Below are 12,746 nucleotides of genomic sequence, written 5' to 3' on the forward strand. Positions count from 1 at the left end.
CGTATGTAGAATTAGATTAACAGCATTGTAATCTACAACACATTAACATTTGGTCAGAGACATTAATTATTTTGGAAGATTTTATTGAGCAACCACATTAACATTTCTGGTTACATTAGTGTTTGGAATTAGGATTCTGCACCCATTAGGCCTTTTCTTCAGGAAACAAAACTAAGAAGCAGGAGAAGTATAGTAGTTTCCTTGATCTGAACTCATTCTCAGACCAAGTTAGATGCACTCCTGGACATTGAGTTTACTCATGCTCTCTCATAGACTCTAGTGCAAGTGATATTGTTCATGGTGTATTCCTGTAAGAAAAAGGAGTTTATTGAAACTCATGAACTATCAGTGAGATTCAGACTGCTGTTGAAATAAGAGCCAATCTTTTCTGCCCCCTCAGAACTATAGTAATAGCATTTTAGTAATTCCCTAGATACATATCTGGGTTCTTTGCCTTTTTCTTCAATTTAAGCAGAAGAGGGAAGGACAGTTTGTCCATTATTGCAATAAGACAATGGAGCTCATCACTTCATCTCAGCCTTGACCATCCCAAAAGTGTGTCATGTTTAGGTAGTTCTCATTTGCTTCCATTTTGTTTATCTTACCCCACTTTCATTGGAGCATAGGTGCATTTTGACTATGCAATTCAAACAGGGTTTTTCTGGTTACAGCAGCAGTTTGGACAGTGCTGCCACCCATTCACCAGCTAATTCTTCCACACATCGGACTGAGCTTTGCTTCCCACCCCAAGCTGGTATAGAGATTTGAGGCAGGTGGGGAATAGTTCCACACTAAATCATAGTCTAGGCAGTCAGAAGGAATGCAATTAAGTGGCTTTTTAGAAAGCCCTGGGTTTGCTTGAATCAGCCCTGATGCAATTCCATTAAGATATAGTTAATACCACTAGCCAGTAGTCAAGTGATTTCACTCACCACAATCATCTTCCCATCTGCTAGTTTTCTCTTTATTGTGGTCTCTTTACCATCCCACTTCTGCACCTGAGTTAGTGAGCCTTCTTCCAAGGTGACAATGCTCTGCAAAGAGAGTAATTGACCAGAATCTGAGAGTTGGGGGTGGGGGAGAACAGTCTGAAGTTTAGAACTAGAGAAATCCCCCAGATGTTTCCAACTCAGCTATTTGTGTTTATGTTAATGCAAGAACACATGCTAGCAAAGTTGACTGCTCCCATTCTTGTTGTCCAACAGCAGGCACTAATGGTTAAAAATGAGTTTAAGAGATTTTAATGGTATTTAACCCAGAACCAAGTTTCACGTTCCCTGAACCCTTTGTTTAAATAGGGCACTTTCTCCCTTCAGTTTGTTTCTCCTCAATGGAGTAATGGGAATGAAGAATGAATGCTGCTTTAGTACTCACCTTGGTTTTCCTGTCATCTGCTGTGGTTTCCTCAAACTCCTCCCCCAACTTGAAGGAGACCTCAGTACTTTTGAAAGTACTCTTTGTTTTGATGGTTATCACATCACCATCTGTGCTGATGGTCACAGTGGGTTTGGCCAGGCTGCCCAGTGTCCTGGTGGCTAAACCCACACCTGCAGAGGCACAAGACACTTATGTTCACCATCAGGAACCAAGACATTTCTTTAAAGTGGCTATCCTCTCTGTGTGGGACATTCCAAACACATGTTGGGAGTTCAGGCTCAATGCCTCATCTGATCTGAATGTTTCTAGCCACCTGACAACCAGGCTACTTAGACCTCTTATTTATACAGCTGACAGGCCTGTAAAAAGTCACACACACACACACACACTTAGCATTGTTCCATCAGCAGCCGACAAACTCTGTCCCACATAGAATCTAGAATGAGCTGGTGTAAGGAGGTCAGCTTTATGAGCTTTGCATTTTCAGTTTAAAGGTACATTCTGCTGCTACAGTTCTCTCAGCAAAGCAGTAATCACAGGGTAGAAGTCTTTAACCCAATCAGTGAACCCCAAAGCTATGCAGGTTTTAGATTGGAACCCTAAAAGAGGGTAAATTATAGCTCAGCTGTTACCCATCTACTGCTTCCCCTAAGCACTACACTCTGGTGCCAGGAATAGTAAGTTATTGGTGATATTGCTGTCTCTGATACCAACATCCACATTTTGGTCTCTTACAACAGAGAATTTGAGACACTGCCATTGACTCCCTCCGGATGTACACCAGCATAGATCAAAACAAGATTTAGCCTTCAGTTTTTTAGCTTCCATTGCTTTATAGTGGTAGATGCTAGGAGCCAGAGCCTGCCCTTTTATGTCCCCATTATCAAGACAGAAAGTGGTCATCCAATATTAAATAAGACTTTCTCTACACATACTACTGAACAAGCAAATTACACCTACAATGTTATAGCAGCAGCTTCTTCCCTTTCAATCCTAATCCCCTGCCTAAGAAGATGCAAGGTCAGAATCTTATAAAAATCTAGGAAGACACAGTAGGTATTTCTAGTTAACTGAAGCAACATTTCCTTTTTTTAAAGGAATTTAAACTCTGATACAGCCTCATTTTTTCCTTATTGAGTACTAGGGAACTACATAAGCAAGAGTCCCTAAGAACAATGAAAGAAATCCCAAGACAGAGTATGTGGCTAGTTACACTTTCCTTGCTGAACAATGGGACATCCCCAAATATCACAGTATCATTTTTCTCACCCAGTTCTTTCATATAGTCCTCAAATTTTTCACTGGAGACAAACTTCCAGATTCCCACAAACAGGTCACACATTCTGTAGAGCTTGTTAAATAACACACCACAGGGAAAAGTCAGCAACTCTCAGTGAGAGGGAGCAAAAGAAAATGGAGAAACTATCTTAGATGGCTTCTTTATAAAGATGACCTGAACATGTGATTATCTGGGGCTGACCAATGGGAACTGAAGTGTTTTTGGAGAATCCATTCCAGGACCAGATTACATCAGAGGCTCCATTTCTTTTAGCGCAAACCCCCAATCAAAAGTGGTAGCAACACCTTAAAGTTGAATGAATTATCCTAACAGGATCCTGACATTTTGATAACATCTTAAAGTCCAAACACACCATGTTTCATAGCTTCAAAAAAAATTTCCCCAATAGAAGAACTTCTTACCTGCTTTGCTAAATGAGAGCAGCAGTAGTTTTAAAGGAACACCAGAATTAATAAAGAAGGCTACAGTACACCAATAAACAGCAAAATGGGTGTTAGCAGGTCTTTCCTGTATCAACATAACAACAAAAGAAAATGGGTATTTGAAAAAACAACAACAGAATATTAATTTTAAAACTACATTGTGTCTGAGATTATTTTACCTACTACAGAGACAATTACTCCTAAAATTCTTATAAATGAAAGAGGTTAAACTAATATTTTATCTGTTTATTGTTTGATTGCTTTGTTCATTGGACAACACTTTATGCATAGTCAGTTCCATTTGTTGTTTGTGTGCATCTCTCACAGAGCACCAGGGGAGAACAAGACATTTAAAAAACTAGGGACATGTGGCTTTAAAAGTACAAACGTGGCTGGGTGACCTGGGAATACATTGTAGCTGTGACAACATTTAATTTATTGTCAAGTAGACATTGTCCTTCCAACAGGTGACAAAGTCTACAGCAGGAGGCATATAAGGCAAGGCAGAGCAATGGGATCAGACAAACCCCTTGACTGCTTCAAATGAAGACTGAGGTCCCAGGGTGTCCAAAAAGAATACAGGTATTGATGTCTTTGGGACTGGAGATGGGGACCATAAAGATGCTGCTGCTCTTGCGGCCATATTAATGGAGCTAGTGACTTCAGAGTTCTGCCCCAAAAAGGCCCTATGGAGGAGGCAAATAGTACTTGGGGCTGAATTATGGTGTTTACTTCTGAGACCTGGAGCAACATCACTGGCAAAACTCCCATTGACTTCAATGGGGCCAGGATTTCATGCTTGGTGTCAATGGGCTGCCTGTATTTCTGGCCCTGGTGGAGGGAGGTAGTGGGCATGAAGATTTTTGATTCTACTGTATTTTAAAAACAGTTTTCATTTTTATGGGTGTCTTAGTGCAGGATTGATGGCTGTACCGGCAATATACACATGAGGAATGGAAGATGAGATGCTGCAAAAAGTAAAAGGAATAAGCAGTGGGATTTGGCAGACGCCTTGCTAGATCTGTGCTTTCTTTCCTTATCTCTAAATCTTTTTTCTTTTAAAAAAATTCTATCACCAGTTTTGTAATCACTTTTCCAAGAAATGGAGTGATCTTTGCAGTTGCAGATGGACAATTTTTCAAATCACATCTAGGTGTTGTATGTCTCATGGCCACTCCTCAGCAGATTCACACATGGGGAGATTCTTGCTGTGTCATCTCCTGGTAAAATCCAGCATCAGGGTGAGCTGAGATAACACATTATTGATTGCTTTTGGTGTTGGAAGCACCTTTCCTGCCTTGTACAAAAGGCAGAAAAATCATAAGAGGAAAAGGCGAGGGAGGCCACTTGCTATCAAACAGCTACTAGATGAGTGTGTATTTTTTAAAAAACAAAATAAAGCATTAATGTGTTAGGGTGGAAGTAGAATCCAAGTGGTGGACTATAAAGGGAACAAAGGAAACTGGAGAAGCAGGGAACTGAAGCCTAGAGTTTGTGTTCTACATTACCTCAGGAAATTTACTTCTGGCCACTCTTTTAAAAGACAACTAGGAAAGTAAGTCATAGCCTACAAGTTATCCTATCACCATAGTGGAATGCTCTGCTGGTAAGGGGAGGATGAACACACTAGAGAAACACCCCTAAACAAACTTCTATGATCCAAGTATTTTACATTTAGTTGAAGTGTGATAGCTAAGAATCTTACAGTCCCATGACCTTTTCAGGATATTGAGTAACTCAAGATGTAAGAACAAGGGAAAGAATCACACCTGATTCAGATATAAATGCCAATATTCAGAGAATGGGAGGTATGGAAGTAGCCAGTGTACAGTTCATTTTCCATAGCATTTTGGACACTGATTGTTAGCTTTAGAGGATCTTGCTGCTCTAGTTTGGTTTTGGTTAGATCTAAGCTGAGCTGCAAACTGTTGGAATTTTTACAGAGAATCATAGAAAATTAGGGTTGGAAGAGATCTCAGGAGGTCATCTAGTCCAACCCCCTGCTCAAAGCAGGACCAACCCCAACTAAATCATCCCAGCCAGGGCTTTATCAAGCCTGACCTTAAAAATCTCTAAGGAAGGAGATTCCACCACCTCCCTAGGTAACCCATTCCAGTGCTTCACCATCCTCCTAGTGAAATAGTTTTTCCTAATATCCAACCTAGACCTCCTCCACTGCAACTTGAGACCATTACTCCTTGTTCTGTCATCTGCCACCACTGAGAACAGCCTAGCTCCATCCTCTTTGAAATCCCTCTTCAGGTAGCTGAAGGCTGCTATCAAATCCCCTCTCACTCTTCCCCAGACTAAACAAGCCCAGTTCCCTCAGCCTCTCCTCAGAAATAATGTGCCCCACTCCCCTAATCATTTTGGTTGCTCTCCACTGGACTCTCTCCAATTTGTCCACATCCTTTCTGTAGTGGGGGGCCCAAAACTGGACACAATACTCCATATGTGGCCTCATCAGTGCCAAAAAGAGGGGAATAATCACTTTCCTTGATCTACTGGCAATGCTCCTACTAATGCAGCCTAATATGCCATTAGCCTTCTCGGCAACAAGGGCACACTGTTGACTCATATCCAACTTCTTGTCCACTGTAATCCCCAGGTCCTTTTCTGCAGAACTGCCGCTTAGCCAGTCGGGCCCCAGCCTGTAGCAGTGCATGGGATTCTTCTATACTAAGTGCAGGACTCTGCACTTGTCCTTGTTGAACCTCATCAGATTTCTTTTGGCCCAATCCTTCAATTTGTCTAGGTCCCTCTGGGCCCTATCCCTACCCTCCAGTATATCTACCTCTCCCCCCAGCTTAGCATCATCTACAAGCTTGCTGAGGGTGCAATCCATACCATCACCCAGATCATTAATGAACAAAACTGGCCCCAGGACCGACCCCTGGGGCACTCTGCTTGATACCAGCTGCCAACTAGACATTGAGCTGTTGATCACTATCTGTTGAGCCCGATGATCTAGCCAGCTTTCTATCCACCGTATAGTCCATTTATACAATCCAGACTTCTTTAACTTGCTGGCAAGAATATGGTGGGAGACCATATCAAAAGCTTTGCTGGAGTCAAGGTATCTCATGTCCACCACTTTCCCCATATTGACAGAGCCAGTTATCTCATTGTAGAAGGCAATCAGGTTGGTCAGGCATAACTTGCCCTTGTGAATCCATGGTAACTGTTCCTAAACTGTTCTTCTCCTCCAAATGCTTCAAAATGTATTTGCTTATTGCAGCAGAGTTATACTTGCTTTCCAGTTAGCACCTTACATGTGTAACTGTGTTGGACTATTTGCATGATTACACTATTAAAGTTCCATGGCTAGATACTGTTTGGAGTAAAACAGGTGTCTGATCCCACAGCTCAGGTACTATGGAACTTAACTTGGAGGAGCTTCCCCACTTGTAGGTTGGGAAATTGATCTATTTGAGAACTGCCATCACATAGCTCTTTGATAAAGATGACAATTGCTGAGGAAGCAAGTGTTTTTGCTTTAGCTAGAACAGCAGTGTCAGTCATTGCAATATTATCTGCCATTACTAGAATCACAGGGTTTAAGGCTAGAGGATCCACCAGATCATCTGGTCTGATCTCCGCTCTATCACAGACCACCACTCAGCACCTGCACACTTAACCCAAAAACTGAATAGTTTGGTCTGATTTACAGCCCTGGGGAGACTAGACTTATGTGCCACAGGCAGGGAACAGGAGGGACAGAGGTACACCAGCGCCCAAGCCCCCCCACAATGCCAGGGAAATGAAGTGAGATATACCCAACCTTCTCCTGCCTCCCACGCCAGGTCAGTGCCATTCTAACCTCACATACGGCGATCAGCTAGACCTCCAGAATGTGAGCAAGAACCAGCCAGCCAAGCAGAGAGACTGCTCATCAGTGCTACCTCAGAGCCCTGGCCCTCCCCATCAAGCATCTCATCCCCAGTGTCCCCTGGCCATCCCTGAGGCTTCAGAAGAAGCAAATGTGTAAAAAAAAAACAAAACAAAAAAAACACCACACCCTCTCCAGAATACATTGTGGGGAATTGTGTAGAGGGAGGGAAGAAAAATCCCTTTTGACCCCTGCAGGCAGCCAGCCAGCTGAAACCCTGCAGCCAACATTTAAAAAGGGCTCTAGAGGTGATCCCGGCAATTACAGACCAGTAAGTCTAACGTCTGTACCGGGCAAATTAGTCGAAACAATAGTTAAGAATAAAATTGTCCGACACATAGAAAAACATAAACTGTTGAGCAATAGTCAACATGGTTTCTGTAAAGGGAAATCGTGTCTTACTAATCTATTAGAATTCTTTGAAGGGGTCAACAAACATGTGGACAAGGGGGATCCAGTGGACATAGTGTACTTAGATTTCCAGAAAACCTTTGACAAGGTCCCTCACCAAAGGCTCTTATGTAAATTAAGCTGCCATGGGATAAAAGGGAAGGTCCTTTCATGGATTGAGAACTGGTTAAAAGACAGGGAACAAAGGGTAGGAATTAATGGTAAATTCTCAGAATGGAGAGGGGTAACTAGTGGTGTTCCCCAAGGGTCAGTCCTCGGACCGATCCTATTCAACTTATTCATAAATGATCTGGAGAAAGGGGTAAACAGTGAGGTGGCAAAGTTTGCAGATGATACTAAACTGCTAAAGATAATTAAGTCCAAAGCAGACTGTGAAGAACTTCAAAAAGATCTCACAAAACTAAGTGATTGGGCAACAAAATGGCAAATGAAATTTAATGTGGATAAATGTAAAGTAATGCACATTGGAAAACATAACCCCAACTATACATACAATATGATGGGGGCTAATTTAGCTACAACAAGTCAGGAAAAAGATCTTGGAGTCATCGTGGATAGTTCTCTGAAAATGTCCACGCAGTGTGCAGAGGCGGTCAAAAAAGCAAACAGGATGTTAGGGATCATTAAAAAGGGGCTAGAGAATAAGACTGAGAATATATTATTGCCCTTATATAAATCGATGGTACGCCCTCATCTCGAATACTGCATACAGATGTGGTCTCCTCATCTCAAAAAAGATATACTGGCACTAGAAAAGGTTCAGAAAAGGGCAACTAAAATGATTAAGGGTTTGGAACGGGTCCCATATGAGGAGAGCTTAAAGAGGCTAGGACTCTTCAGTTTGGAAAAGAGGAGACTAAGGGGGGATATGATAGAGGGATATAAAATCATGAGTGATGTGGAGAAAGTGGATAAGGAAAAGTTATTTACTTATTCCCATAATACAAGAACTAGGGGTCATCAAATGAAATTAATAGGCAGCAGGTTTAAAACAAATAAAAGGAAGTTCTTCTTCACGCAGCACACAGTCAACTTGTGGAACTCCTTACCTGAGGAGGTTGTGAAGGCTAGGACTATAACAGAGTTTAAAAGAGAACTGGATAAATTCATGGTGGTTAAGTCCATTAATGGCTATTAGCCAGGATGGGTAAGGAATGGTGTCCCTAGCCTCTGTCTGTCAGAGGGTGGAGATGGATGGCAGGAGAGAGATCACTTGATCATTGCCTGTTAGGTTCACTCCCTCTGGGGCACCTGGCATTGGCCACTGTCGGTAGACAGGATACTGGGCTAGATGGACCTTTGGTCTGACCCAGTACGGCCTTTCTTATGTTATGTTCTTATGAGTTTAGGAACATAAAACAAACTGGAAGTGAGCCTAGGGCTGTTGATTCCCCACCCCTCTACCATCACTAGCAATGACTGTGACAGGGTTTATGGTCTTCGTGGTATAATAAATAAAAAACCACCACACACAAAATTAAAAACCAAACCCAAACCCCCCCCCCCCCACACCAAACCTAAATCTCTACCACTGCTGGATAATGGTGGTTTGTATTTCAGTGCTATTTTAGACTGGCAGAGAGTCAGCTAAGAGTAGACGATTCCACCATGTGTTCAGAAGCGATTTATTTAGTAGCCGCAGACACCAATAGCTCAAGTTAGTTACAGAACTGCTTTGAATGCATTTGTTTCCCAAGGTGAAGCAAGAGGCTTGCACAAGCAGACAGCAGTGTAGTGCAGCTACAGTCCCTGAACGGATTCTCAGCAGCAAGTTCTGATCCGGTGTGGAGATGGGAATTCCTCAGGCCCTCTCATAGACTCTAGTGCAGGTGACATTGTTCATGGTGCATTCCTAGGGCAGGAGAAAATAAAATTGATTGAAACTTCTGAAATATCACACCAGAATTTTATGAGTCTAATTAGGGCAAGGATGTTGGTCATTTCTCAGAGTCAAAGGTGTTTATTTAGTGCCCATCACTATGATATTCATGTCATCAGAAAAAGAAACCAGACATTTCTTGCCTCCAGGAATTCTTTAGTACTAGCTGATCACTAAATATACTCTACTTCTCTGCCTAGTGCACTTGAATGGCAGGGCTCTCATCTTCCCCTACCTTTCTGTTCATCACTTAGCACAGAGGTGGGCAAACTACGGGACCCTCCTGCCTGGCCCCTGAGCTCCTGTCACGGGAGGCTAGCCCCCAGCCCTTCTCCTGCTGTGCTCCCTCCCCCGCAGCCTCAGCTTGCTTGCTCTGCCACCAGCACAATGCTCTGGGCTGCAAGCTCCTGGGACAGCGCAGCTGCAGTGCCGGGGCCTGACCTGGTGCTGTGGCATGGCTGGCTCCAGCCAGGCAGCATGGCTGTCGCGCTGCCAGCCACCGGTACTCCAGGCAGCGTGGTAAGGGGGCAGGGAGCAGGGGGAGGGGTTGGATAGAGGGCAGGGGAGTTTGGGGTGGTGGTCAGGACGGTCAGAGGGCAGGGAACAGGGGGGGTTGAATGGGGCAGAAGGGGCAGGGGTCTTGAGGGGGGCAGGAATGAGGAATGAGACCAGGGGTTGGATGGGGGTGGCGAGGGGCAGTCAGAGGCAGGGATTCTGGGGGCTCTCAGGGGACAGGAGTCCCAGGAGGCCATCAGGGGGTGAGAAGCAGGAGGGGTCGGATAGGGGGCAAGGGCCAGGCCACACCTGGCCTGACTGTTTGGGGAGGAACAGCCTCCCCTAACTGGCCCTCCATACAATTTCAGAAACCCAATACAGCCCTCAGGCCAAAAAGTTTGCCCGCCCCTGACTTAGCAGCTAATACAATGACACAGTCCATAGGTGCTGGAAGTAGGGGTGCTGCTGCATCCCCGGGCTTTAAGTGGTTTCAATTATATATGGGGTTACAGTTTGGTTCAATGGGTCTCAGCACCTGCACTATACAAGTTGTTCCAGGTCTCTTTAGGGCTTCTCCACCAGTTTTATTTCAAGTGAAACTTCCCTACATTGTATTTTTTACATTCCTCATGTTCCCCATCATAAGTCACAGCAGCATTTAGTCTGTGCTTTTCTATTTCAAAAGAATTTAATGCTCAGATGAGGGGGTTAAAGAAAAAAAAAAAAGAATTGAACTAACCACAACCATCTTCCCATCCACCAGCACTCTCTTTATTGTGGTCTGTTTGCCATCCCACTTCTGCACCTGAGTCAGAGAGCCATTGTCCAAGGTTACAGTGCTCTGTCAAGAGAAGAGAAGCAAATGGACTCTGGGATATTCTGACGGGACACTCAGTCTCTCCTGTTGCAGCTATTCTACTTCAAATAAATATTAATTGGGACAACAGTGAGAGTCTCATTTGGCCAAGTAGTTAGGGCACTCACCTGAGTGGTGGGAGATGCCTGTACAAAGCCCTTCTTCTCAGGCCAGGTGCGTGGGGGAGGGATTTAAACTGAAGTCTCCCACATCCCTAACTCCTGGGCTAAGGAAGGCTGCTGCCACCACTGCCACTTCCTCCTCCCCAAACCATTCTGGCAATAGTGCAGCTTGGGCACCTAAGCCATCAACTTTGGGAGAGGGGTTCCAGCTGTGGGCTGCAAGCAGGCGATAAGCACCTCCTTGACCCAGACATAGGCACCCAATTCTGTGAGAGGGAGGGACCTTACAACACACCCCTCTCATCATCATTTCCCATTGGCTAGCTTAGGCAGTTCACTGCCTAGCATGCCAGTTTCTGTGGATCCCATTCTGAGGTGCCGGTCTCTGCTCTCATTATATAGGGAGCCTAGGTACTTAACTCAGGCTTTGTGAATCCCAGGAATTTTCTGGTTGCCTAGACGTTAGACCTGGATCCTCAAAGAGACTTAGATGTTGAAATGCCTTAGAAGAGGGGTGGGATTTAGTTTGTGGGTTCACAGTGGGCACATGATTGCCCTAGAGTCAGCCAGAAGAGCCAGCCATGGGATCCCCCATACTTATGGGGATTGGGGAAAAGGAAGAAAGCCATATCAAGACAAAAATAATCACAAGGCAAGAAAGGGCACAAACCCAGGTGTCCTTTGCAGGACATCCTGAAGGATTAGCCCTCACCATGGTTTTCCTGTCATCTGCTGTGGTTTCCTCAAACTCTTCCCCCAGCTTGAAGGAGATCTCTGTGTTTTTAAAGGTGCTCTCTGTCTTGATGGTTATTATATCCCCATTGATGCTGATGAGGATACTGGGCTTGGCCAGGCTGCCAAGTTTCCTAGTAGTAAAACCCACCCCTTGAAAAGAAAAGCACAAGTTAACAACTTGGATTTTACATGCACATCCAGAAGGGAGACATAGCTCACTGCAACTTGCTGAAGAGGTCTGTGGATGTACTAGATGCTCTCTCACGAACACCTGAATGGGCTCTAACTAGACTACCAAGGAGATAATGGAGATTAGCAGAAATACAGAAAGAGGGGAAATCTATGTGGTAAAAAACTGTCATTGTTATGGTCACTTTGGAAATTGACACAGTCACTAGATTAAAGTGTGCTGGTCACTGCTAGAGCTAAACCCAAGCTACTGAATTTAAATCCTTACCCAAAAGTCATCAGGGATGTTTGTTCAGGGCAACATACCTGGGTATCAGTCATTCACATAGTTACATTAGGGCCCTCATAACTTTTATTGCGTATTAGTGAGCATTAACCCACGGGTTCCACAAGCAACTCATTCAAAGCACTGATAGTCAAGAAAGCATTATCAGTAGATGATAGCCCCAGGCAGATTCAAACAGTATCTTCCCCTTATTAGGAAAAGGGAGAGAACATCAGCATCTGAATCATTAGCTAGAAAGAAATATTTGTAAAATATAAAGAAAAGCCAGGAACTATGTTCTATTATCCCAAATCCAAATAAACATCAGCAATCTAAAGTGAAGCAACCATGAGTAGAAAACTAAGTTGAGTAAATAAATGGAATTAAATACATTCTCAGAATCATCTATCAGGAGAGAGATTTCCTACTTGAATTATAGTATACTCCTTACCCAGTTCTTTCATATAGCTGTCAAAGTTTTCACTAGAAATGAGTTTCCAGGTTCCTAAAAATAACTTGCACATGATATAGACTGTAGTTGATACTATTACTAACCAAAAAAAAAATTATTCTTCCTCAAAGACCTGAAGCTATTATAAGCTACCTAAGCTCAATAGCTTCCTTTTAAAGATGCCCTGAACATGTGATACTCAACAACATCCAATCAGGAGAAGCAATGCAAAGACACCAATCATTTCCCTTTTATTTCTTTGAGCATAAACTAAAATCCTTACAGCTGGCAGAGTTCACAAGGAAAGTTGTTCAGTAAAGGATGTTAGTCCCAAAGGTAGCTTCTAAATAAAATT

At 43.5% G+C, this 12,746-nt stretch overlaps 2 protein-coding genes across 2 annotated transcripts; both read right to left on the reverse strand.

The window, feature by feature from the left end:
- Positions 1 to 257: 257 nt before the first annotated feature.
- LOC135874666 (fatty acid-binding protein, adipocyte-like) lies at positions 258 to 2,719 on the reverse strand. Its single transcript, XM_065399558.1, has 4 exons — positions 2,647 to 2,719; positions 1,375 to 1,547; positions 933 to 1,034; positions 258 to 308 (listed from the first exon to the last, which is right to left on the reverse strand). Exons 1-4 carry the CDS (start codon positions 2,717 to 2,719, stop codon positions 258 to 260), a joined length of 399 nt encoding a protein of 132 aa, XP_065255630.1.
- Positions 2,720 to 9,200: 6,481 nt separating this feature from the next.
- On the reverse strand, positions 9,201 to 12,464 carry LOC135874665 (fatty acid-binding protein, adipocyte-like). Its single transcript, XM_065399557.1, has 4 exons — positions 12,392 to 12,464; positions 11,464 to 11,636; positions 10,513 to 10,614; positions 9,201 to 9,251 (listed from the first exon to the last, which is right to left on the reverse strand). The coding sequence occupies exons 1-4, from the start codon at positions 12,462 to 12,464 to the stop codon at positions 9,201 to 9,203; spliced, it is 399 nt and encodes a 132-aa protein (XP_065255629.1).
- Between the last annotated feature and the right edge of the window lie 282 nt (positions 12,465 to 12,746).

The sequence above is a fragment of the Emys orbicularis genome, chromosome 2, assembly GCF_028017835.1.
Source record: "Emys orbicularis isolate rEmyOrb1 chromosome 2, rEmyOrb1.hap1, whole genome shotgun sequence".
NCBI lineage: Eukaryota > Metazoa > Chordata > Testudines > Emydidae > Emys > Emys orbicularis.